Genomic DNA, 27,385 nt, shown 5'->3' with positions numbered 1-27,385 from the left:
CCCACGAAATGGCGGCGCTGAGGGGCGAGGTGTGGGAGGGGAGGCGGCTCCGTGAGGAGCGGGCTGTGCCCCACGGACACGCGTGGCAGCAGGAATCAGCTGCAAACACAGGGGTTGTGCCCCTGTCAGGGCAAACGTGCAGATAGACCAGAAAGGCCCGGCTTTCACATTCCAGATAATACTTTAAAATAAATTAGTCAAGAAAAATAAAAACGAGAACAGGCACAGAAACAGTCCACAGGGGTCGTTACAGGGCCTACATCATCACCCGGTCCTGAGGCGGCACCACGAGATCAGTGCCCAAGCATGAGGTGCAAGGTGTGCTCTGGGCAGCACAACCCAAATAGCATCAACATCGCCCATGTGCTTGAGGTGCTTGTCCAAAGCCTCAGTATTTACTGACCGAAACCAACTTATTCTGTATTTACTGACTGAAACCAGCTTGTTCCGAGGCAGGGCACCAGGAACAGCTCCTCGTGGCTGTACACAGCAAGGCAGAACCCCCAGTTTTCTGTCAGTGCTCAGATAACCAGCTGGAACACTTCTGATTAATATCTATGCCATGCAGATTTCATCCTGTAATACACATTTGTACATTAAACAGCTGCAAAGCTAATTCTTCAGATACTTTTTTCACCCCTAATTACAAGATTTGGGTCAAGTGCTCTAGAAACGATGATGGGTACACATAGCAATATCACAACTTACACAACAGTATGTTTAAATTTAAAGACAGACTTTACATACCCAAATAGGGAAAAAAAAAAGAAAAGTAGGAAAATATATTTATCTGTATAGAAATAAAAATAAAAAATAAAAATCAGATAATAAAATTTGCTTGAATACACAGCAAACATTTCTGCCCCAACCGTAAGATGATAACACTTCTATACAGTGTCTGAACGGCGGAGGGAAAGTACAGATTTAACACTACAAATCCTCTCTGTCTCTGCTATTGTGTGGGTCTTCACCTGCTAAATGAGCATCAGTACCCGAGAGAGGACAACCTGGCAGGAATACTTGGGGATGACAAAGTTGGCAGCACTGAGCTTCTTGCTCCCCTCTTGGTTCCTACACAAAGGGAGCAAAGAGAACTCTAGTAATGAAGAGATTCAAGTTTTCACCACTGTTCTAAAAAATAAAATAAAAACATGAAGCATCTTTCATTCCATCATTGCTCTAAACTGCTGCGTGTATTTATACAGCTCATCATTTTGATTCTGAAGTTCCCTCATTGCGTCTGCATTTGGATATTGTATTGCAGCGTTTTTGGTGGCAAGGGCCAGGTTCTTCAAGAGGCTGCAAAACCGGCTGCTGCTGTGGAGAATGTCATTCCGAGCATCTCTTTCTTGAGTCTCCTGGCAGAGAGAATCCACTATCTTCTGTCCCACCATGATGATCAATTTGCTGTGGGATATAAAGACTTCAGGTGGCTGGTTATTGCTCAGACTATTATTAAATACAGCAATTGCCTTGTGAAGCGCACCAAAACACAGCCGACAATGTTCTGGAAGAGCTATTTTCTTTGCAGGGTCTTGCTTGCTTTGAATTACATTCTTTTTTGAAGATGGCAAAACCTAAGAAAGGGATAAAAAAAAAAAGTAAATAGAGTCAGTTTGGTGTCACACTGGTTGTTTCTTTACTTGTTTGCATGTTTCTTCACTTACAAGGAGTTCTTTTAGTTAACAGGCTCCAAATCGCCCCAGCCCAGATTTTTTTGGAATCATTTTTCTTCCTACAAATACTGTGCCTCATAACGCTGTTTTCTCCCAGTTACCTTTTCCCTAAACAGATTTCACTGAAAGCAATTTTAGTAATGGATAGCACACAAAGTACTATAGATAACATCAATTCTTTATAGAGTCTGGACTTCAAGCTCTCAGGCAAAACACAGACTTGACTTTTAATGGTACTGTCTTCACGAGGGTTATGAATGATTAAAACTGTACTGTAATGGGAATCGATCTTTATAACAGTGCATTACAAGATGTTTTGAAATACAACCTTTCACAGCCTTATCCCAAATGATACACACAGGCAAAGAGATAAAGAACAGTATGACTTTAACTTTGAGTAGTTCATTACATTTGAGGAAAATATTTTGCATTGTTTTTCAGCACTTATTTGAAGAACTAGTTATGGGAAAATGAACTATGAGAAAACAAATAGATCTTTATGTATAGGTATGTGCTTCCAAACACAAATTATTCTGAATTTTAGCAAGCACAGAAATAAGGAAATACAAGTCCTTGTACGTAATAGTTTTCAAAGTCAGAAATACCTTTGGTTTTGAATCCGTACTCTTCTTTGATACTTCTTTACCTGAAATGATTTTCTGTGCCTGTTAAAAATCAAAGTGAAAGCAAAATTGAAATGGTTTGCATAAAATAGTTAAGTATAAATATGCTTTTCCACTTATTTTGGGAGAAGTAACATGAAATCTGTCTGCTTCATGTTACGGACTACAGTGATACACATATTGGAAACAACTGCAGTTTTTTTCTACTAAAACTTTAGTGTCAGGATCCTGCAAGGTCTAAGACTGAAATCAGCTTCAACAAAACAAAGCATTTCATATATTCTAAGGACAAGTCAACGTTTCTTTGCAAAACCAATAAAGGGGAAGGTTCTTAGTAGACATTTCAGTAATTATAAGAACATTAATTCTAACAAATGTCCAAAATTATTCTAAGGAGCTTGATAATTCAGAGTTTAATTTGTTAAGTTGAAATTTTCTACAAAAGTAATACATTTCAAGTTAGAAAGTCAATGTTTCTTGTATGATGATTTCAGAGCCAACAAATGAAATGTGCGGGCAAGTAAACAACTACTAGCCTAAAGAGAAGAAAAAAATTGCTAACACCTAGCTAAAAGTTTTTGTTTGTTTGTTTTTTAAAGTCTCTCAAAGTAATTTAAACCGACAAGCTAAAAATCTTCTCTCACTGTTGTCTTGCTATGTCGGCAAATTCTCTAATGCCAGTTCTCTTTATGACTTAAAATTATTGGTCATTGCACCTGTGCCATCAAAAAGTAGTTGTGCAAACTGAAGTTTGCTCGGATGCAAAGATAAAATAGTGCTAATGACTTAATGTCTGCAAACAATCAAGAATATATGTAAAATCCTATCATACTAACCTGTAGTTGAACATATTCACAGTCCTCAATAGCATTTTCTTTTGTTTTCTCTTGGGAGACTTGACTTTGGTTCGGCTTGTCTTGAGCATTTCTTTGAAGCGATTCTATTTCTATTCTTCTTGGCACTGGGATTTGTTTTGCCATTTTATATTCTGGGCTCACGTTTGATTGCTTCGTTTCTTGCTCCTTCTCACTCTTTCTGAAGAGAAGTTTTCCATTGGCAATGATGATGGATACAAATCGCTTGATATCATCTGGAATTGTGCGAGCTACCATAACAAAGCGATCAAGATCATCTGGGTTGTTCTGAGGTTTCCTGAGGACCAAAGCCTCTAGTGACCAGTTGCAATTGTTTAGAGCTTCTCTTGTTTCTGTTAAGATTTTGAATGAGTTGATAAGAATTTCCAGCTGTTTTTTAATTCTTGTCTGAAGATTATTATCAGTGATGTAGGAGGCATTTACCTTTATGGCTTGAGCAAAGGCCAAGAATTCTCCGAGTGATACTTTTATGTGATCAACTGCCCTATGAATTTCTTCAATGTTTTTCTCCAGGTGCTCTTCTAATCTCCATTTACTACTCACAAAAATCATTAAGCTAGCAACTGAGCTGGATACACCATGCTGCAGTCTAGTCAATGTCTCTATGGCTACATCAAGATCCAGTTTAATTTCTTTGACAGGCTCTTCTGATGATGACATAAGCTCAGCAGGAGGGTTTGAGAATGTAGAGACAGTGTTGCTTCTGCTGTCAGCACTAGAAACAGATGATCTGTCATGTTCCAATTTGGTGTCTCTTGAGATCTGGACCGGAACACAGTATGCCTGGGTTCCAGAACTGCTATTGGGTTTTTCCCTCTCTTTCTTGGACTGCGAAGTGTTGGGCAAACCTTTAGGAATATCATAAACGTTCTCTCCAGAAATCTGGTTCTCAGCCTTCGGATCCAGGTGTCTTGGGGGTGCCTCACAGCTACCATTTTGTGGCAAAAGGAGCATGTCCCTTGGGGGTGGAATATCATAAAGAGGGACATCTGGAAACACTAATTTCCGTTGTGTTGGTGGAATATCGTATAACTGTGGATTCACAACTTTGGCTTCAGTGCTTGTTGTTAGCGCCTTGTACCTGGCTGGGGGTATATCGTATAGCACCTGGTTCTCCAAAGAAGGGCCAGAAGGGCTTTGTTCTAATCCCATTTGTTCAGGTGATACTGGAATATCATAAATCCATTCTGACTTTCGAGGATTTGGCAATGTATTATAGTGGCCCCAGCACTTTTTCTGAAATCCCTTCCCTGAAGCACTGGTTTCTCTTTTGGGAGGGACATCATACAACTGCAACAGAGCACACAGGATTTATAAGCAGTGGTGTTTTTTTTTTTTTTTTTTTTTTTAATAAGCAAAACTGAATTATGGGAGTGTGCAAATGTATGTGACTCCAGTAATGTCAATGGAATCATACCGTGAAAAATCTAACCCATAGTTTTTATTTCCTTTCTAAAATGCACAAGCTGCACATATGAAGGTTAAAATATTTCAAGCACTAATGATTAAGTCATACAGCAGTATCCCCAGCCAGTGAAATCTGTGGGATCTTCCTTGGTGTGGGACACTTACATTTCATTATTTTATGAAATGACTATAAGAAAAGCTAGATATTAGATGACAGACAAGGGTGTTTTAGACCAAAGCCAGCGTTTTCTAAGTTTCCCATGAATGAAGAATTCTAAGAAAAATTTGATTTTGGAAGCAATGATAAACTGTGCCTCCAAAAGGAAATCTGCTCCAGGCTTTTGCAGCTGGTTGGCACAGTTGTTAATAGCCATGAAGATGCCAGGAATGCCAGCTTCAATGAGCACTTACTCATATGCCAAGGTCCCCATTTTATTTTCACTGGGGAAACCACACTCTCTTCAAGTCTGGCTTCTCCAGCTGTGGTGCAGCCATGAACCTATGGCACTTCTCTTTAAGCCCACAGAATGATGAAGCCTCCAGTTTCTTGTGCTGGGCTGGTCTGCCCTGGAACCCTTCCCCAGCCCTAGGAGTGCCCACGCGCATGTGCTAGGGAACCTGTCAAAATTGTCTCGGATCCTAAAACTGTTCAGGAAAACTGAAATATTTGGCATTCAGCTAATAAAGAGTTTCCATTGAGGCATTTCCTCTGTTGTGAAATTTCAGATCAGCCCTTTCTTCAGGAAGGGTGCTCCTCAAACAGTGAGGAGGAGTTGGGATGCCTGCCCTACCCCTCAATATTGCCCGCAAAACCAAATGTGCTGCTCTCCCAGATGGAATGGCAGGAGTGCCACATCCAAGGGGAAGAATTTGTTTCTGTCTGCTTGAATACTACAAACAATCTGACATTCACTAATGCACGGTATTGAATTTGCTTTTCACACTGTCATAAAAAGAAGAAAAGGCAAGAGATTTTGCTGCCGGCTGTCCAATATGCAAATGCATTGGTAGTCCTCGTCCTGGTAGGTATCCTGACACAGGAGTCAGGCAGTATTCGTCCCTTTATTATAAAGGACAAAGTACTGTACTGAAGATGTGGTCATATCCCTGTTATCCTCACCTACAGACACGCTTTGGGGAAGGTTTAGCACGCATGCCCAACATCAGTGTAGTAATAGAAGATTGTTCTCTTGTGTCCAACGAGCCTTACTTACATTGCCCACTGGTGAGTCTTTGTGGCTAACAGCTCCTGTTTTTTCTGGGCCAGATGGGATGTTGTAAAGCTGCTGCTCTTCTTGGAAGCACTCGGCGGATCTGAGCAGCAGAGAGCCCTTTCGTGCTGTGGGCGGAGTGGCAGCACTCTGGCCAAAGGGAAAAACAAACAGGTTGGCTTCAGTCCTTGCTAAAGCCCACTGAAGACTCCACTGGTATCCACAGGCTTTCAGATCATAGAGCTTGGATCAGGGCTTGATCTGCTGGAGAGCTGCTGGTGCTTTTCTGCAGAGCTGGATAGGATGGGGATGGGCACTAGGTGGTGCAAGGCAGCTGTCACCTGCAGCCTGGTGCTGGGGCTGAGCACGATCACCCCATTGATACAAAGCAGGTAAAACAAAGACTTGGTACTAAATGAATTCAGGTGGGCTGAACCCTGCACTGCCAGCTGGTACCAGGGAGGATAAGGTGCCTGTGACTTGCTGTGATCCTGCACACCCACCTTTGCATGGTGGGCAGTGGGATGGCGCTGGGACACACTGCAGAGACGCAGAGGGAATGGTGACATTTGCTCTCCACAGAGACAGGTTATCAAGAGGAAGATCACGAACCAGGATGCTTCAGTGGAAGACCTGATCAGCGTGTTGTCCTTCCTCTGAATGAGCTGGGGTTACATGATCTCATCCCTTGTATTTCGTTGCCCAGAGGGTGGGTGGTGTGGGTGATGTTTAGGCTTTTTGTACACACACTAGAGACATTTTGCAAACATCCTGAAATCTGCCTAGGCAAGGAACACAAAGAAACAACCCCCCTTTTCTAATAAATAAACCAAAGCAGAGAGGCTGGTCACTCTGATACTGGGGATTCACCTGTGGAAGAGTACCCCAGAACTCGGTGATAGTAAAACCAAAAGTGCTTGTTAGAAACATAACCATATTTAAGACACATTTATCTAAAGTGTCTAACAAATTCAAAAGAGAACTGCTTTATGCTTTGAACTTCCCCAAAAATACATGGTTTTCTGCCAAATTTTGCAAAAAGCAAACAGGGAAATTCTAGAATTAAACCTTAAACCTTCAGATATGTTTCTGAGGGGAGGGAGGTGGAATGGGGTCCCAGCTACACGGGGGGACCACGGCCGGACTTACCCGCGTGAACAGGGACTCGCGGCGCTGCATGGAGGGAACGTCGTACACCTCGCTTCTGATGTTTGGGACTGAAGCCCGGGATGCTCTTGGGAGAGTAAACAGGTGCTTAGAGGGGGAGAAAAATGTATTAATGAGGGATCTGCAGTGAACAGTAGGCTCAGGACATCTTTGAAAACTCAACTAGCTGAATAGGCTACTTACAGGGAGCTCTTAAGTGATTAAAAACCTTTCAGCTTATGGTGATAGACAGCAGCTAACCTTACAAGCAGAACTCATGTTTTTATCCTTTGCCATCATTTCTGCTTTATTTCAGATAAGAATGGGCACATACAATTCAAGGAATCTGCGTTATTAGCCAAGGGAAGGGAAGGATTTGGAGAAAATCAAGCTTCTGCTATCACTTAAATCTTACTGCCCAAAAGCAGAACCACTAAAAAAAGAAAGCAAGGGAATTTCTACTTCAGTCTCAGAGAGCCGTTAGGTCAGGCCGTATTTAGTAGGAGTAATGGCAGCAAAAAGATACAGGCTGAGATGCATTATTCCGTAATTTCAAGGGATTTACTCATTTGGAAGGAGTAAACATAATTACCTTGATGTCCTGTCCAGCTCCGTAAATGGAAGTCTGATATGGGCATTACATTACTGAGGCCAAGTACAAATTCCCCTGTTTGCTTAAAACATTGTTTTAAGAGCTATGACCAGATCTGTGGGACAATTAGATAAGATGCCAAAATATGAACGTTGGGAAAGGTCTTTTCATCAGCCTCAGAAACAGAGTTTTGTTCATTCAGCATGGGTCTCCATGTCTGGTTTACAAAGGGAGTATTGCAAACTACTGATCCACAGAAACGCTGCTGGAGATGAGGCATTAAAATAAAATATATGATATCAGAATTAGTGTTCTCCATCGTATAATAGTTGCAGCAGCTAAAACTAGGGGAAACATAGTAGGGCAACAAGACTCCAGCTTCACAACTGCTTGCTCTGTCTTTGTGAGGGCTCTTTGCTCCCATCTAAAGAAAGGAGAGTGAACACGGATCCCCCTCAATGCTCTACAACATGAGCCATCTTGCTTGCAGAAGAGCACTAACTGGCATTTTCAGATGGACAAATCTTATTCAGTATACAGCAGAGGAAACTGACTATCACTTCTTACTATAAAATAATTTGTTCCCTTTAACTGATAGGGCTTTCAGTCACAGCAATGGAAGAAGATGCCCTAAGCACTGGGCAACAAATAAAGTCACAATATTTTTATATAGGGTGAAAGCATACAGGCTTTGATAGATTTAGTTTTGGTTTATTGCTTTCAATCATCTCAAAAGACTTACAGTGGCTTTACCCAACTGCTCAGGGAACAGCTGAGTATGCCAGGAGCTTTGCCAGTTGTCCTGTAGGATCTACATGGGGCAGTCCAGAATGCTGCAGTGCATCTGTGTGCAGCTTGTGACCACCAAGGTACAGTTGTTGTAACAGCAGCTGTGACGCTGTGCGGGAGGCAGCTCAGGCAAAGTTGAACTTCTAGATAATAAAAGCAGGTTAAGGCTTTTCTTTTCCCTTTCCCCTTTCCCTGGTAGGGTAAGCAAGGCACGTCTCATGAAATTACAGAGATAGGAAAAGCCAGTGATCTCTAATATTGGGCTTGAATGGAGAAAAAGATGACAACTTCAGGGCCTGATTTGCTGGTACAATGTGGAAAACCTGAACTGACCTCACTTCAGTTTGCAAATGTCTTGCCTTCTTTAGGGTTAGGAATGCAGAGAAATCAGACCACAACAACCGCACAAGGGTCTTTTGGAGCTATTTCCCTGTTTGAGCTTGCCTTTATGGTATTTGTGCATGAGGTCTGGGTGTGCAGCTGAAGTGCTGAAAATGTAGGTTTCAGTCACTAGAGATGCACTGAATTTGCCCATTTACCAGCACCCATTTGCTGCACAGAAGGAACCAGCACCTCAGGTCCTGTAGCTTACCTCCAACACAGCAGGAGGAAAGCTGGCCAGCTGAGTCCCATAATCAAATGCTCATTAAAACAGCATGAAAGGCTATACAGTTCAGGGCTGAACGTCTTTCCTTTGCCAATTAACATTTCTAATGTGGTTTCCACACACAGAATAAAGAGCTACCCCGGGCTGAAGAGCTCATGGGACTGAACAAAAGCTTGCACTTGAACTCCCTTCACACCTGCTCTATTTATCTTTTATTATAGAAGATTCCCCATTAATTTTATGCTGATTCTTTCAAGTTTTTGATGTTAAGACACTTGATGTGACACTTAACAAAATTTCATTTTCCACTTAGGTTTCATCTGAATGCCAAATTAAAGGAAAAGGGAGAAAGAAATTGCCAGGCCAGCAGCTGTAATGAAATCCTGGAAAACTGGGGTTGCATTTCCCCATAACTGGGGGGACTGGTGACTGCTCTCATCCCACGTACCCTGCTCACTGTCTCAGCAGCAGTAAAAACAGGCTGGGAGAGAAGCTGGTTCAGACACCATTCACTGCTGAACAACCCCATGTTCTCCAGCGTGTCTAAAGTAGGTGCTTCTGCTTTGTGCAAGGGTAATGACAACCTCAAACAGCCAAAGAGAGAGACAGCAGCACTCTGAGAAACTACATCAAAGCCAGCAATCTCAAAGGACAATTTGTTTATTACGAATCATCTTCCTGTGCAGATGATTGCAAAGACCCCTTCATGTGCCAGAGGACGCTGGATAGATGCATGCTGTATACAGCCACGGGAGAGAGTTCTGGGTCTTGTTTAACTTTGGGATGGGTTTGTAAATCATTTTTATATCCCCCCAAACAAACAGCATATTCTGTACTTCCTGCTGTACTTTACAGCTGCCTTAAACTGTCAGAAACAGTGAGACACTACAGAATATGGAGACTCATATACTGCCCAGATCAGCCTTTTTCCCATAACACTATAAATTGTGAGAGCTTATGGGAATTTCCTAAACACCATTTATTTGAATGACTTCGCTGCAAATTCCCCTGGATTTTTCAGGCCAATAGCCATTATTATTTCCCTTCTCCTAGGATTACTTTAATAACAACAACATTTATTACTTTACTAGCCATTGATACTCTTACCTGACGCGTTGAGCTTTGGGTCCGTTCATTGAGCAGCTGCGCAGCCAGGGCTGGTACCTGGTACGTCCCTTGGGCAGGCAGAGTGCAGGCCCTGGCTGGTGGTTTCACCCACCCCTCCATCTTCTCATATGTAGAGGATACCACAGGAGGCTTGGGGACGGAGGGGACCTGGTAGATGTTCTGTTGGCCCGCTGGTGGCTCCGGGACATCGCCGTGAGTGGAAGGAGGCAGCGGGAGGGCCTGAGCACCGGGCAGGAGCTGGAGGCGGTTGGCAGGAGCCAGGCCCTGCCTGCCATGAAGGGAGCATTTCCACCAGCCCTCGCTGCCGATGACGTTTTGGTCAAGAACTGTCAGGATGTCTCCTTTGCGGAAGGCCAGCTCATCCGAGCACTCCGCTTTGTTGTCATAAAGCGCCTTTGCCAAGGTGTTCTGGAGAGAGAAAGCCATGGCGTTGTGCTGTTATGTTACGCTGACAGAAATGTGCTAGTTTCCAGTTTGGTGTTCATCTCCGCTTTAATTTCAATTTAGTATAAAACCCAGTGGGCTGGAATTAAAGAACGTTTCTCAGCATTGGTTTCAGAGTGTTAAGTGTTTTCTAGCATTTGACTACTATGTTGTGCAGCAATGGCATAATGCTGCTATGTGTTTCTTCATCACTGTGCCTACCGAGGCTCTTGAAAGCAGAGCCAACATTTATCGCTTGGATTTTATGAACATCATGCTATGAAAAATAGGTGGTTTCCCCCCACTGGCATTCTGTGGATTCTTTGTCAGAAGTCAGAGGAAATGCATCACCCCACTAAAAATAAAACTCGCCCTCCCTGACCGCTACCTCATTTATCTGAGGCCTTCAGATGCACGAGAAAGGTTAACTGTTTCTTACCTGAAAAAAGAAACACACACAAGACTTATTTTCCCTCAAACTTTTTTTCTTTCCAAAGTCTTGTGAAGACAGACCTCTCACTACCATCAAACTGAGGAGTTTAATATGTGCCCATTGGTAATGCCAGTAGCAGGAATTCTGCCGAAGTGCAGTGATGGGCTGCAGCACTTCTGAAGGCACAGCCTTCAGCTGGGTCCTTGTCAACCCCAACCTGGGGAGCTGGATCCTACTGGTTCACAGAATCCCAGGCTAACAATTTACGTGACACTTTAGCTAAGGGAGAAAAATCCAACTTCGTGCATGGTGGCACCAAACAAATTGATTTCCCTGATAGCTGGTAAGTCTTCAAGGCAGGGCAGTGCATCCATGAACTTATCTTCAGGCAAGCACACCTGAAACAGTGCACATGCTCCTCTCCATGACACAGACATCACCATACACTGAAGACTGGAGTATTCAGTATCTTCCAGCATCTTCAGGCAGCCATCTTACTGTTTATTTATTAAATGCACAGGAAACCAAGGAAGAATAGAATAAGCAGCTTGCCTAAGAACACAGAAAATCTGTGAGATAGTAAATACTCATCTTTTCTAAGCTTCTTCACCACAGGACTGCCATGCCTGTCTCAGCTGAAGCCTATGTATGTGAAGATTGTGTTTTATTTTTATCATATTTATATTGGGTATATTTACTCATTACAAGCAGTTGCAACAGGTAGCTTTATTAACCAGGTGCATTTGTGCAAAGGGTAGAAAGAACTGTGATGGAGTGTTTTTTAATACAACATACCATTTGTTTTCAGCTTTTAAATGCAACTGACTGCTTCCCACAGGCTGTTCCAGCATTAATTTCTTATCAGAAAGTGCAAGTAATGTCCAAAAAGATAGTACCCAAATAGGAAACATGATGCCTTGTATTTTTATGCAGAGCATTTGCTGTAAAGAAACAGCTGGTTTGAAGCAGCAGCAGAAAGCCCATTTGCCAGCTCAGCTGATGAAAGTAGCTTGTTGTTAGCAGCACACATTTCTTTGTGAGAATGGCCACGAACAATGGCCTTTTTGTGATACATGGACTGGTCCATCAGCAGCTGTCAGAGACAGACAACTGTCCCCTTTTCCCCATCGTGTAGTCTGATTAAAGTAGTTTTGCCATGAACACGGTAGCCCACTTTCTATTTGGGCAGTGCCAAATGCTCTGAACCACCCATGCTGAAGCCAGGGTGTCAGGAATCTCATCAGAGTGTAGCCCAGGATGGCCTTGGGCTTCACATGCTGTTACAAATGAGGAAAGAATAAAAACAAAACAAATGGAACAACAACAACAAAAAAGCAAACAAACAAAACAAGAAGAAATAAAGAAACAAACAAAAACCCTTGACCCCCCTTCCCCTGCTTCATCCAACTTTTCCTACTGTTCATGAGCAACACTTCTAGACGTGGCTTGACATGTAGTCTCTTTTTGCTGGGCACACTACAGATGCTGAAGGACAGAGCTTCTTAAGGTGCAAAGATGTGTATAGGAACAGAGGACCACCATCCCCTTTGTTCAGACAGGAAGCTGAAGTACAAAGAGCTTTATCCAAGCTCAGGCAGGATATTGGTGGCAGAGACAGGGCATCTGGACTCAGGAACTGAGCTCCTCTCTAACACATTATACAACAAAACCTTTATTCCAAGTTCCATTGAAACAAATAAGAGGAAATTTGGATCACGGTATAGTTTTAGAAGTCCAAATATCAACATTTTCCCAACTAGTTCTTTCTTATGGAAGTAGCATACCAAGCCCAATTCATTAATTAACCTGTGTATAAAGTTACTCAAGTCTAATTTCAAATTGTATTTCTTTTACAGTAAGTGTGCTGATTTTCACTAGGTCAGAATCTGGCCCGTACACATCAGTGAGAATTTGTGTGCATCTAGGCTGCAACCTAGGTTATAAGAGTGAGGAGATACTCTTTCATCATTGACAGTTCAACTGCATTCAAGTATGACTGCAGCAGATATTAGCAAGAGCAATTATTCCAGCTGTCCTCTTCTCTCTTCCTAGACATTGCCAAGCCTGCTTCCATTGCCAAATGAATGAATCAAGAGAACAGCCAGGTCAGCATAAGCAACAGGGAAGTCTAAACTCCATTCAACAGCAAAGGTGTTCCACAGAAGCATCACAACTCAACTGACCAACATTCCATTTAGCAAAGTCAGATAAATGTATTCAGGAACAACCCCAGTGAATGAGAAGTTACATTTTAAACTTACAACATGGAAATCAAACCTTTTCAACACAGGGATCTCTTTACTTGAAGCATACCGCCCACTCCTTTGATTTTGTCAGTAGACACTGTGCAAACACCCGAGGTGAGACATCAGCTCAGTGCAGAACAGAGCAGTTCAAATTTTGAACGGCAGCCCCTGATTTGTAGAGATCAAATTAAGGAGTATGGGCTCACATCAGTTTGCAGCACGAATGCCCAGGAGCCTTTGAAGTCATCTCAATTGCAAGCCAACCAGGAGGTTGGAAGAAAAAAGAATGAAACTTTGGAAATATCCAGCCTAGCTAGAACAACAAGCCTGTTCTCTTAGATCATCTTGTATCTAAGGCTGGAACCTGGGAAAATTAAGACTTTGAATAGGGAAGCAATGGAGACAAGCCCTGACCTCCAGACTATAGAAAGTGAATGATTTGGGTGACTGTCAGATTTCTGTGGGTCAGCTGAGTTGTCAGAGAGAAAAATGAAATGAAAAACTCTTCTACCTAAGGCAGTGCTAAATCAAATTTCACCATTTAGGACATGGGGTCAACGTGATAGAGTTTGTGAGCAAGTCTTCTCCATTCATTCTCATTTTCAGTGTAAGTGTATACATTGTATAATTCTATTTCAAGAAGGGCAGAGAAAGTCAGGTATTTTAATGAAGATTTCTTCTCCTTTAGATAGAAAGAAATAAGAAAGATAGAAATAAGTAATAATATTAATAATTTGTAACCATCAAACTAAAGGAAGGTCCCAGGCAAAACTCTTTCAGAAGTAATCTTTTATTTGCATCTTCATCTCACACTGCAATAGCAAAAACAAGAAAACCAAACCACAAAACACACAACCACCTTCTTCCTTTAAGCAGACTCTTCTGCCTGCTCTCAGCGTCCACAACCTGGCAGAAAGCTACAGCAGCATGTAGTAAATCCAATACAAGCAGCACCACACCACGCCACTGAAGTAACTTAATTTCTGCTGAACACTCACCACCAAGAAATCAGAAGAAGGAACAACTTCACAATGTGAAAAACCAGCAGGTCAAACAGGTCTGCCTTCATATCTTGCCCTTTGTTGCCCTTTGCTCCTCTACTCACAGGAGTAGTAAGTCCCCTTTATTGCTTACTTTCTGAGTGTTCTGGTTACTTACCAGCCTCTCAGGACCTGGTGGTATGGAAACTGTACAAGTTTTTGTTAGATGTTTGGAGTCCCAGCTATGGCTTCAACGTGCATGAGCCCAGGATGCTGAAACAACTGCTGAAGATCAGCCTAATATTGGTAAAATAAAATGCAACAAACTCCCAGCAATGCCTAACATCACAGGTGCTGATGTGTTTAGCTGTTTTATGGGATATGCATGCAGGGAAGCGTTGAGCTAGCTTGCTTTGGTCCTGGAGAGTGCTATAGTTCTGGCAGCAGAGCGCACGCTAGGCATTAGCTGCTTTTCTGTTGAGCTTGAGGTGGTGCTGAACTCCACAGAGCTAGAAAAACCTACACTGGCAGCTAAGCTGGGTCAGTTCTTAATGCCAAACTGTTTATGCCCATGTTCCCCTGAATTTAAATCCTCAGCAATGCTCCCACAGGGAAGGTACAGTCACACGGAGTAAACCAAAGCTCTGCAAGGCTGGGTAAGGAACTTGCCCTCGCCCGTCTGAGCCCCGTTCCCTTCCCAGCGCCCAGGCCCCAGCCAGCCCCGCAGCTCAGCATCCTCCAGGCTCCATCTGCTCACATTGTGACACAGAGGGAGTTACTGAGAAGTTGCTGGATGCCAGAACTCTTCCAAACGGCTCGTTTGTTGAGACACTTTTAAGAGAAGCCGCCCTAGCCAATTGATTTTGTGATCACAGTAACAGCGGGAGCAATTCTGTGGATAAAAGTTAAGGTTATGTTTACAGCAGGTGAGTATTTGGTCCAACAACACATCTAGCAAAGTATAACAAGCATATCCAGGGTTTTGTGGGATGAGGTCATTTGTAGTACAGACTCTGCCTTATCTAATGTGAGGTTATTTCTCAGAAATCAGGCCCTATCTGCACTTTCAGCTGCCTGGGACATATGTAAAGAATCACTGTGGCAGCCCCTTTCTGTCATGTAAGCAGAAACATTTCTGACCTGCCTTTAACTATAAACAAGCCTTGCATTCCCAGGATCACAGAGACCTTGTGGGATGCTTAGCTAGGAGGAAGCTGTGCTTTGGGGCCAGTGGGATCTGCATTTTTTCTGTATTACCAGAGGAGCGGAAACTGGCTGTCTAACACTGTCATCCACAAAATGCCATCTCGGGCCAGCTGTGTGTAGTTCTTCGTTATTTTATGAAATCTCATTAATGTGTCTTTGCACTGACCAGCATGTAATAAGCTCTAAAGCAACGTAGATGAGATCAAAGTGTTTTTCTTCTTTGGCGTTTGTTGCTTCTTCCCTGTCATCCCAGAAGCAGCCCTAAAAAAACCACCCACAGACCTACTGTAAGATAAAGAACATCTTAAAAACCAGCGCATCACCACATGAGAAAGCACCTTGGCAGACAGTGCTGCTACTCTTCCCTCTCACTGAGAGCATTTTTATCAAGATGACGACAGAGCACAGATCTAGAAAACAGAGCCTGCATCCTCTGCAACCTTCTTCTAAGTTGTTGCTGTCCCCCATACAGGAGTCTGTGACCTTGTAACCGCAACGCAGATCAGTCACGTCTATTGAGCCAACCATAGGGAATAGCTTTGCTGCATAAGAGCTCTGGTGACATGGGTTCGACTAAACTAGGTGTGAAGAAAAGTTCTTGTGTACCTGGAAGCGCACCTACTTCTACTGAATTTTAGATCAATGGATCTAACACAAGATCGTGGTAGGAACTCTCCCTTCTAGTTGGATTTTTTTGCATCTTTATAGTTTGTGCATCCTTATCCTGCTCCCACTATAGAACAACACTTGAGAGGCTTCAGAATGAAAACTGTTAACTCCTGCTTGTTAATACAGAAAGGAAAAGAGCCAGTAAAACTGGTAATTGTACAAAGTTGTACAGTTCTATGGGAAACAATTCCTATAGCCTCAGAATTGGAGTACTCACATAGGCTGGCATCTGTGCTCTGTATATAGGATGAATGTCTGTGCTAAGGCAAAAAAAAAAAAAAGCCAACCCACAACGTGAGAACATTATAAAATATTTACTGTTACTAAGCAATCTTGACCACTTTCTTATCCCAGTCTGCATCTTCAGCCTATAGCAGTATGAAAAAAGAACACATGCGAACATTGCTAGAAAAAATCTTTCACAATTATCAATCATTTTAGCTGCTTACCTGCAAGTCTGCTAAAATCATTTCTGTACTCCCTTTCCCCTCAGTTCTCATTTGGAAAATCCAGTACTACTGCATAGTGTTTCCTGTGACCCATAGGTACTCCAGTCCTGCATAGTATTTTCATTTTCAATTAAAAAGGTAAATATTTTTCATCTATTTTCTTAAATTTGCCTCTTTAAAAACCTATTGAGATAATTTAAACAAGTTAATTTTTATTGTGGAAGCTTCTCTTGTAGAGGAGCACAAACGTTTTTCCAACTTCCATAGCTGCATTTTACATTTCTAGAAGTCTGTAAGGCCTTTTACTGCAGAAAAAGGGGGGGGGGGGGGGGTTGAACTTAAGTATTTGAGGAGAAGGAAAAGACCATTCAAGGCAGCGGGCTGCGTTTGCTATACAGCTATGTTCATGCCTCAGTGACACCCTCTGACATGTTTACAGAACCATTTCCAGTTAATCTCTTCACCTCTGAACAAAGCTGAAGAAATAAACATTCCCCTTGCCCTGCTAGCTGGGAACATGCTTCCCAGCTAAGTCCCTTTCAAAGGGTAGGCCAATTTAGTCAATTTAAGTTTTACCCAAGTCAGTTAATTGCAGACAGAGCTCACACGTTCAACACATGCAGGAGAAGCACTTGCATTAAGTGCTCGGATCTCTCTACATGCACGTGGCCTCCTTCTGGGTGCAGGGTTCGTACATCCCTCTTGAAGGGCATCATCTGCGGCTTGCAGAAGGTGCTCCAGCCTTTGTTTGTTTATTTCAGAACATCAGACTGTTCTTGTTATACAGAAGTTTCAAATCTTTTTGTATGAGCAAGGAATGAATGAATATCAGGACTTGCGTTTATTGCCTATTTGATGGGTTACTTGATTTTTGGAGGGTGGAAACACACACTGATCGTCAGGTTTTAAGTCCTGAATGGTCAAATCAGTTTTTGATAAAATAAAGAACTGATTTTTAAAAACTTAGGTGAAAACTTCTGCAGATTCACATTTAGTCGGTCAAGCAGCGGTGGGAATTGCAGGCCAGTTCTGTTAGTTTCCCCTAACCACTCTTTCCTCCACAAGTGTTGCTAATCAAAGCCTGGCTGTATTAAAACCAACTGACACACACCCACCCTTTTGCATGCAATCAGGACTTCATTCCCACTCAGTGTTTTCACATGGGCTCTCATGCCCACGTTAAAGGAAAAACAAACTGCTGTTTCCTGATACTTCAGAAATGAATATACATGTTTCTAGATTTTGTTTCCTCCTACTACCCAAAGGCTTTTGCTCATATGCTCCAATTAATGTACTTTTTGCACTTTTCTAAACCTTTTAGTATCTTAATTGCATTTTACTACAAAAATTATTTCCAAACATGGACTTAAAGACATTGCAAGTACTTCTAAGCGAAGAGCAGCTGAACAGCAATTCTTTGGAGCTGGGTCCATGCTGTCCTCTGCCTGCCCAGGGAACGGGCAAGAAATTCCTAAAATAAGTTGTCTGGAACAAAAGAAAAGTTATTCTTTTGCAGTGACTGCTGTAAGTTCTTCCTGCTGAGTGCACTAGGGCGATGGGATGCCACCCCTGCCCACTGCATGAATTGCAGCAGGTTTTGTGATTCTACTGATGCCGTGAAGGCAGCAGAAGTGACAGAGGCTCCAGGAGGCTGCTCTCTCTGATTCATAATGAATCAGCAGCAACACTGCAACTCCCAAACGCTCCGGCTTCCTCCATCTCCCTCATCGAAGAGATCTGCCCAAAAATTACATTTTTTTTTTTCTTCTTCTCCAAAACAACCCTTTTGGACAAAATTCTGAAGTTTTAACTTTCCTCGAAGAAAAGAAGGAGGTGGATTTCCACCAGCCCCGATGACTGGGGCACAGCACCACTCCCATGCAGCAGCTGCACATTGCCACCGTGCTGTCATTAACTCAGGGCATGTGGGGACTGTGTAGGTCCCAGCCCTGAGTCACAGCTGCCAGGGATCAGCTGTAATGCCAGACTGAAAGATTCATTTGGCCTCACAGCCAAATAAATTTTGCTTAGCACAAAGCAAGCTAAAGCTGTCTGCACGTGCAGGGCTCTGGAAGCCCGTGACAAAACACTTACATGTAACTGTAAATGGGATTCGATCCATCCACTTACTCCCCCCTTCTCCCAGAACAAAGCAGTATTTCCTAAAAATAAAAAGATTCACTGCTCCTTTCCTCTTTTGAGCTTCAGTTCTCTTTGCAGATGATCTGTAGGATGTAGTCAGTCACTATCCTAGAGTGCACAGCCTTTCCCATACTCATATGACATGCATTCAAATGACCTTATGTTACTTCATCGGAGTGACTCAAGCTGTTAAAATATTTTCTTTCTTCATATCCTAGCAATTGGTAACAGATTGACATCAAGAATACAGCATCCTCTTTCTTGGGAGGTAAAACTGAAACTGTTGTTATTTATACAAATTACTTCCAATCGAATGAGGAAGGCAAAGGGCATCCTCATAGCCAGCCAGTATCATGCACTATAGAGCAAGGCACATTACTGCCTAATATTCATGGTACAAAACCTCACCCTCCTGAGACATACTTTTTTTTTTTTTTTTTTTAAAATATATATATATTTCCCAACTAAATTCAGACTGTATTTTAAAAAAGTAGACCTCATATTTTGTTAGTAACTCATTTACAAGATCAACAGCATGCTTTGAGAAGCAGCCCAGGCAGATCCGGGTCTAATGCCAGACACACGTTGATTACAACTGAGATAAACAATGCAGTTAAATTCATTGCAACAGAAATAAAATAATCTAGTACTTACACTGACCTTCATTCTGTTGTCTCCTATTTCCCTGTTACTCCATCACCTAAAACAGGAGGATATGATCTCTCCCAGCCCTTTCTCTCCCCGTCCAGCTTGGAAGAGCAGGCAGGAGTCCTCCAGGGGCTGGCTGGAAGCCTAGAAAGCAAACGCTCAGCCTCCCTCCACCTACCACTGCCTTTGCTGGGAGCTTTAGAGGAGAGCAGCTATTGGGAATGAAGGGAGTTAATTACGTAGCAAAATTATCTCCGTGGTGCAGTTGGCTTGCAGCTGCTGATGTTAATGAGGGCCTGCTACAGGACACCCAGATGTCCCTCCTGCAGAGCCCCCCGGAATTGCCTTTTCTGTTTTACGACTGCATCTTAGCAGACAAACAGAGAGTGGTGGGGATGAGCCAGAAAGTGATTTTACGGAATTTTGCAGCATCATTTGTTACTGCTGTTATTTTGTGTTAATAAATAAATAAATTATAAGCCTTGAAATTTTCATATTTCTCACAAACTGAACAGATCTTCGTTGTAGTTATGGAAATCGTTGCAAAACAATCACTTTCTTACAAAGCACAAAACCTGAGGAGAAGAGCTAAACATTAACTGTGGGTGAAAGGCTTTGTTTCTTTGATTACTAAAAATTGTTTAATGTTGTTCAACAATAGCTGCTATTTAAAATTTTTCATAGTTGCTATTTGCTCAGCAGGAGCTCCATCCAGGTTATTCTTATGCAAATGAGCAGGCTTTACTGATTTGTGCTTGTTAATATCTTTATTAGCTTCAAAGCTTTTTACACTTTTACTAATTTTGCTTTTATATTCACTGCTTTTTCTCTGCCTACAGCGTTTTCCTTCCTCTTTCCACATCAGCTTTAAGATGAAATTAGATACTCACTCCCACACCCACAATCGTGTAGCTCAGACACACTGCATCTTAAATGCTAAATGTTGAATTGAAAATGCTTTCTCAACACAATTCACACCTTTGGACGGGGGCTTGGAACGGGCAAGCAGTTGTCCAGATGAGAGAGGATTGTCAGCACAACTCATTTGAATGCTTTTGGCGTCTTTCTTTCCTCCTTTCCTTCTTGCAGACAGCATTTTTATTAGCCTGAACACCCCGCTACAAGCAGAAAAAGAACAGGCACTCGTTTTCTACCCAGGAATTTCCAAGGTGCCACCAGTGTTTGAGGTGTTCCAGAAACATGAGTAACAGCACTGCCACAAAACCACCTTCACGTACAATTACATGTTCTCTTGAGTTAATCCCAGGCAGGATCCCCGGTGTGCTGGGGCGGGGACACCCCAGGGGACTGTGGCTGCGGGTGACCAGCACTGGGGCAGTCGGGGAGCAGAGGCAGGGACCTCCGCACCCCAGCCCCAACCTCCTGCGCTGAGGGGGGCTGGGGGAATGAGTCTGCCCCACACAAAACCAAGGCACGTTGAGATTGAGAAGGAGAGGTTGTTTACGTAAGTGCTTGCTTAATTGTCTGTGGTTTTTGTCTTTCCCAATACCCAACCAAATCTGTGATTAGAAGTGTGGCTGATTGGCAATAAATTAAGTGATGCACAAATTCCCTGTGTTGAAGCTGTTTTGCCCATGGCAGTCTTACCTCTAAGATTTTCCCCAGGAAAGATGGGCATTGAGTCTGCTTCCACCTGACTGCTTCCCTGAGAGTAGTCCAAAATGTACTACCCAAGGCCCAGAAAAATGGAGATTTTACCATTCTCTCTTGTATTTCCTCTTGGCTGTTTAAATAACTCCCTGCTCAATGTATTGGCTGTGGCCTGAACACGTCTTTGCTCCAGGTTTGTGATGGAGTCTGGGTGAGTGGCAGCAGGCACCTTAGGGGCTGGGGGTATCCCTGTTCCCAGGTACAGAGTAGCTCACAGAAACAGGCATTCACTCCCGCACTTGTTTGTGGAAAAGACAGGAATATTTATACTGAGCGTTTTGGAAGGAGAGGAAAATGTCAGATCAACTTAACGTGTGCCGAAGAAATGCTCCTGTTTTTCTTTTGGCAGCAGCACAGAAGATGTTGTCCAGCAATGAGAGAGATATTTCCCAAGCACAGCCTGTCATGCTAACGTGCTTTAAATTGCACCAAGATGTGCAACATTTCCTGCGCGGACTGTCGCAGGTGCAACGAGGAAGAAATAACATCATTTCTCTGAGTGTGATCTTAGACTGAACCCATTTTCAGAAGTGGTTTTCCTTGTGGAGATGGAAGAGTTGGGGCACAGCAGTAATGGCAAAGTATCACCTGTCATAGAAAAGCTACTGAAGGTACTTCAAGAAGTCCAGATAGGAGGAAAAACAACATCCTTTGACTTTCAGTGCTAATCATAGCATTCAGATATTATAATGAACAGTACTGTATGATACTCCCTGCTAAATAGTTCATAAATGATACAGCAGAAAGAAATTTGTCTCTTTCTAGTTACTATTGCCCCTGAATTTGGCTGGGTATGGTGTGGCTGTTTCTAAGGTCCTTGGACTAGAACTGGAAACAAGCCTGCTACCATCATCATTACATTTATTTAACCATCAGCAAGCCATTTAGAAAACCCGAAAATAGCATTCCCTGAAACAGACACTCTCTTTGTATAGATGTCCTGCATCAGGTTCTGATGATTTACCACGATTGTCCTCTTACCTTTACATGCCTCAGTGGAAAATTTGGAGCGCAATGAATGAGATAGTACTAACCTCCCACACCCAGTTTTGTATCAAATTTCCAGGCAGCAGTTTCTTTACAGTAAATATTGAGACCAGGGTGAAAAGAATCACACTGGTTATTAGGCTCTCAGACAGTAGGATAATCAAAGCATTGAATAAGGAATTGAGACTTCAGTATTCTCTGGCCCTTACAGCTGCAGCAGGCTGTTTTATCTCTCTATAAAAAAATATATATTAGGTGCAATTTGAATATATAAGTAAATGTGGAAAGCCTCATAAACTAGTTTCAGTCTTTCAAAAGAATCAGATAATATTTTAAACCTTTTTTCTGTTTTACATGGAATGTAGGGAAATTATCTAATCATGCAATTGTTCATCTGGAGTATCCCTGTAAATCTCACACAACATAACAGCGTACCAAATGTTATTACAGAACAGCAAGAAGACAGATGGAACCTTGTGGTTATATATTTATTATTTCACAAGTGAGCTTATTTACAGGTATTTGCTATTGGGAATCCTGCTTTGTTTGGAGTCCCCCATAAGACAACATTTCTTTTAATTAATGGCTTTGTCACAACAAAAAGCACAGAGGCATTAGGTACGTTAGCATCCTAAGAGCCCTCCCTCATCCCTCAGGATGAGAATACCAAAAACGTCCAGCATCACCTAACATAATGTTGAATTTATGTGTCAAACCCTACTCTAGAACATATATATTTCAATTATGTGCTGTACTCAAATCAAAACCAAAAACAACAACAAAAGAAAACACAGACATACCTTTGCAGCTCTGTTGCTGCTGCTGTTTTTATCCATAGTTGTCATTCACCAGCAGTGTCACTTGGAGCAATACAGATAATTACCGCGGGGAGAAGAGCCCTCAGCTTTGCACAGTCACTGTGTGCCAGGAACTACATCTCAAGAAAAGACATCTGACAGCTTAAAAGCACTTCGGAATGTGTGCAAAAGATTCTCATGAAAGACAGTTTTTGCCACAGCAGATAAGATGAAAAAGAAAAGAAAACAAAGCAGAAAAACCCTATTAGCATTCAGAACTGAGAGAAAAGTCTATCTGCAAGTGGAATTTTCCTTGATCTCTCTGTCACCAACTTGTCGCAATTAACCGCAGTCAGAGGTCTCACCCTTCTTTTTTGCTACATGTTCCTGTATTTCCTCTTTTAGAAACGCAATGAATACAAGAGTACTATGTACCACAAGAGGCTGCACAATGCTGGATGGAAATAAGACTGCCACAGTCATATCAGCCCAGGATTTCTAAGCCAGCGTTTTTCTTGCTTTCTGAAGCTGTCTCATCATTTAAGGCACTGTTTTTGATATATATGAAGGAGCTTGTGAAAATCTTATATATTTCCATACATACTTGGGGGTGAATTATATGTGGAAGACTTCTCCCAGCTGTACCAAAGCTTAAACATACATGAAAAGCAAATGCACAGGCTTCAGCACGTCCTGATGCCCTGGTCAGTGAGCAGTTTTGCTGCAGCATTTGAAGGGCCTGTTCCAGCCACATGGTCAACTTCCCATCCCAAGCTGCAATTTTCTCAGCTAATTCTCTTTTATTGCATTTTGTTTTTTCCTGGGATTCAGTCTCACACGGCAGCCTGTGTGTACAGGAAATGAGGGGTATTTCCCCCAGACCACTCTGCCCTCTTAAGCAGCAAGTTTGAAATCTGTCTCAATGGGTAGCAAGCGAGCCAGATTCCAGCAGTGCCCCTTTAGGAACGAGCTTCCCTAGATCCCTGGGCCAGTTACTGACTGCCAAGTCAGAGTGCCAAGGAGTGCTGGCAGGCCAAGCTACAAATCCACGATCAAGATTTGTCTCCAGAGCTGCTTGGCTTTTGGCTAGGCACAGCTCGCTGGCCTAACACATTAGCTGCAGCATTACCTCACCATGTTTTCATGATGGATTCTTCTGAGCTAGTTACACACCAGATGCATCCAACTGACTGTCAGGCAGGTGACGGAGACTTCCTTGAGAAAACAAATCCTGAGCATGACTCTGCTTCTGTGAGCGGAGGAGCGCAGCGGGATGTAGCTACTGGGAGTACAGACCGCGAAACTGGGGGAGGGCAAGCAGCTGCTCTGGAATTTGTTGATTAATAGAGGAACTGATATTCATTTCAAGCCACTCCTGTATGAAGAGTAGGCAAATTCTGGTTGTATTTCCCTGCCTTATTTCAAGACAGTGCTCCAACAAAGCAAAGTGACAGGCAGTTTGAAGCTCCCCCTTCCTGAGTGAAACAGGCTGTCATCAGCATGCAGGCCAGCACTGCCTCCTGCCTCAGCTGGGCTGCTACAATTACTGATTAGAGATTACCTTCTGTAATGCAGGGATTAAAGAGATCAGACCCTGAATGCATGGTAAGGCATTCCTTTGCCAAAGGAGGATTGCCTAAACTGTGAGAATGAGAGAGGAAATTGGTGTTTCCTGGTCAAGAAGTCTTGCCAGTGGAGTTTAAGCTGTCATCCAGTGGAAGATCCCTTTTTCTTGGAAGGGTGTCAGGTCACTGCTGCCTCTTTGGCATGTGCTTGAACCCATGGCAACTCACAATCTTAGGCAAGCATTTGGTTTTGCAAAAGCTTGTTTATACATTTGCTTCCTCTTTTTTTTTTTTTTTTTTTTTTTTTTTTTTTCCTGGAAGCAAAGCTGCCTTTAAGCTTTAAGGAGCAAAGAGCTTAAACCAGGATAATTACAGAGTTTGTTAGCCTCAGACAGACTGGAAGGTCCTAACAAGAGAAATTCTGAAACACAAAGGTACAGGGTTAGCTAATTACTGTACCTGAGCAGGCAGGTGTCTGTTCACTTTCTAGAGTACTAAGGAGCACTTAGTAGTACCAGAAGAAGGCTTCCTACAGCCCCCCCAAGTCCTTTCTCACCGTATCTCATGGTATCTCCCATGGAATTCCACTGAGCTGTTTAAGGAAGAAATGCAGAAAGTGGAAGAGATGTTTTACCAAAACAGCCAGAAATAGATGTTTCCTCCCATATAAGAGTTTTACTAAGCTTGCTATCTATTTTGTAATGGACAAAACAGTGGCAAGGATGCTCCCTTCACCAGCTGTGTTAGTGCAAAAGCATGAGACTCACTTAACACTAGTTTGAATATTCAAGGAAAACCAATTCCAAAACAGGGCCCCAAGAGATCAAACATAGTTACAGCTGGGCTGTAACCTTTGTTAAGATAAACAGCTGTTCTGAAGCTGCTAGTAATATGCATGATTGACAGACACCATCAGATTTGTCTACTCTCAAGAGCAGTGGTGAGTTTAGCAAAAACCACTTGTATATCACTTAAGAGTAGGTAAAGCTTTAGAAACAGTCTTTGTCTTCCTAAAGCTCATCCTGAAAACAACCCAAATATTGGAACATGTATTGTTTTTCCTCCCACCTGCATTAACAGAAGCTTGGAGCTCAGGATAACAACAAACAGCATTCGTTGAGAAGGTAATTTCTCTGGATACAGCTCTGAACAAGTCTGCTTGTAGGCAAGCTTAATTTGCCTTGTCAATTTTACTCAAATTACAGTACATTAAAAACAATCCTCTCCTCCTTTAGAGAAGATATTCCAGTAGGCAAGAGAAGGTAGATCGGTTATCCTCCCTAACCTACATTCTCTGTACCCTCACTACCCTTGAATGTTTGAGAGCAGTTCCTCAGGCTAAATATGCCTAATCTTACTTCCTTGCTCTTGGTTCAGCTGCTCATAGGCTCCCCAAACTCAAATTAGCTTCAGGTCACCCGCCTTTTCCTATAGTTATACTGTGCATTCCTGACTCCAATTATCTAAAAAAACCAAAAAACAACACTTCTTTTATTCAGGTAGAGGACATCCTATTTACACTAAAGCCTGTAGATTTTTTTCTTTGTATTTTGTCATCCACGTTGCTCTCTGAACCCCTGCAAAATCTCTTGTATTTTTGAAACCATCTACATAAGTAATGGAACAAGGTAACTAATTTGGCAAATAACTTACTATTTTTACTGTGAAAAATAAGGCCTCTTACTCTAATTACCTACAGAAATCAAGCTATTTAAAGCAAATCAATATGAGCATCCTGCAGCCAAGTACACCTTAATTTTCTCTCTGCAACAACCACTGAAATTCTTATTAAAAAGTAGTGCTGAAAGACAAATATCAAACAAAGGGGCTTATTTCAGGATGTTTTTAACAGATTAAATCTCTAAATGGAATTAAGGAAGCTCAAAGTGAAAGCTAGCATGCTGCTAACTTATCAACTTCAGCAGTGGTTTAGTATCTAAAACACCAAAATAGCATTTTAAAAATAAGAGTCCAAAGACCAGTAACAACCGAGTTGCTTAAAGACAGCTTCTTTAACAGAATAGGAACAAAAGCTGCACTCCAACAAATAATTATCACTAACAATTTAGCTGACTGGTTTTAATGTTGGAGGGCTGTTGCTGCTGAGATAGCATAGCACGTGCTTGCAACTGCGTCAAGACTTCCCTTTTCCTGCCCACCAAGCTCCAGTTCTCCTTGTTCCTCCAACAAAAAGCCACCAGAACCACCATTTTATGCCTCCCATGTTTCTAAAGTTTTAAACTTGAAGGGAGGCAGAGGAAGGAAAGGATTGCTAAGCCTAAGAAATTTGTTTTGTGTAGCTAAAGCATTCAAGAAAAACATTAAATTTCATTCTCTTTCTGAAAGCGAAACACCCCATATTCTGTACTACAAGTCTATGATTATGCCTGATCCAGATGTAGTACAACAGATTAATTCATCAAGCTATAACATGACCCCAGATCATATCCTTCCAGCATTCAATTTGTCCTTTGTTACACAGAAAATAAAACTACATTTCCTGCTTTATATATTAAACAACTTTTAAAAAAGGTAATCTTTATTTAAATACAGACAAAACCTGTACCCCTCATCAGCCCTTGAACAAGACACTTAATCAGTGGCAATGCTTAATCCAGCAGTAACAAAATAACCTTACATTTAAAGATCCTAATGAAAGCAAGTGCTGAGCTTATGGCCAAAGGAAGGTTCTCACACATGAAGCTCAGAAGTACTGTTCCACTAAGCTGCAGACAGAATACTTGAATGAACACGCTTAAAACTGCACAGGCCAGATAATAAAATATCTGTAAGAATAAGTAGTGAATTTTCAAACTTACAGAAGGTTTAAGCTCAGATTTTTTTTACGGATCTGTACTTCTGTTGAATATGGTAAGGTCTGGGAAATTTGCACTGTTAGAGATAATTAAAAAAAACATTGAGTCAGGGTTTTTGAACTAAAAAAAATCATTGAAGTGCTATATAACAGAAAATTTCTAAGTAAATGAAGTAAAGTTACATTTCTGAGGTACATATATGAAAATTAGTATGCACAAGTTTCTATTTTTGAGGGGTTACAAAAGGTGTCTATGTCAAATTATTCTCATTTTCATGTGCTGCAGCACTGCGCCATTTT

General features: G+C 42.1%; 1 protein-coding gene across 8 annotated transcripts; it reads right to left on the bottom strand.

Annotated features, from left to right (window-relative positions):
* Window positions 1-162: 162 nt before the first annotated feature.
* On the bottom strand, window positions 163-26,630 carry CASS4 (Cas scaffold protein family member 4). 8 transcript variants are annotated; one of them, XM_035343720.1, is made up of 8 exons: window positions 22,709-26,630; window positions 10,034-10,462; window positions 6,942-7,046; window positions 5,796-5,942; window positions 3,136-4,464; window positions 2,282-2,341; window positions 1,502-1,577; window positions 1,268-1,407 (listed from the first exon to the last, which is right to left on the bottom strand). In XM_035343720.1, the coding sequence occupies exons 1-8, from the start codon at window positions 22,751-22,753 to the stop codon at window positions 1,400-1,402; spliced, it is 2,199 nt and encodes a 732-aa protein (XP_035199611.1). In that variant the 5' UTR covers window positions 22,754-26,630; the 3' UTR covers window positions 1,268-1,399. The 8 variants fall into 8 exon arrangements, with proteins under 8 accessions (XP_035199609.1, XP_035199606.1, XP_035199608.1 ...); XM_035343718.1 differs by lacking the exon at window positions 22,709-26,630 and adding an exon at window positions 19,263-19,507 and having other exon boundaries at window positions 163-1,577; XM_035343715.1 differs by lacking the exon at window positions 22,709-26,630 and adding an exon at window positions 19,257-19,506 and having other exon boundaries at window positions 163-1,577; window positions 10,034-10,577.
* Between the last annotated feature and the right edge of the window lie 755 nt (window positions 26,631-27,385).

The sequence above is a fragment of the Oxyura jamaicensis genome, chromosome 20, assembly GCF_011077185.1.
Source record: "Oxyura jamaicensis isolate SHBP4307 breed ruddy duck chromosome 20, BPBGC_Ojam_1.0, whole genome shotgun sequence".
Taxonomy (NCBI): Eukaryota; Metazoa; Chordata; class Aves; order Anseriformes; family Anatidae; genus Oxyura; species Oxyura jamaicensis.
Note: the sequence above shows the minus strand (reverse complement) of the source record. Positions and strands in the feature narration are given on the sequence as shown.

Coding starts and splice junctions, on each gene's coding strand:
- CASS4 (XM_035343714.1), bottom strand. CDS start 22,753: ATGACAACTATGGATAAAAACAGCAGCAGCAACAGAGCTGCAAAG. Junction 7,047..10,033: donor CCCAAAGCTCAACGCGTCAG/GTAAGAGTATCA, acceptor TCCCCCTCTAAG/CACCTGTTTACTCTCCCAAG. Junction 1,578..2,281: donor GTACGGATTCAAAACCAAAG/GTATTTCTGACT, acceptor TCCCTTTCTTAG/GTTTTGCCATCTTCAAAAAA.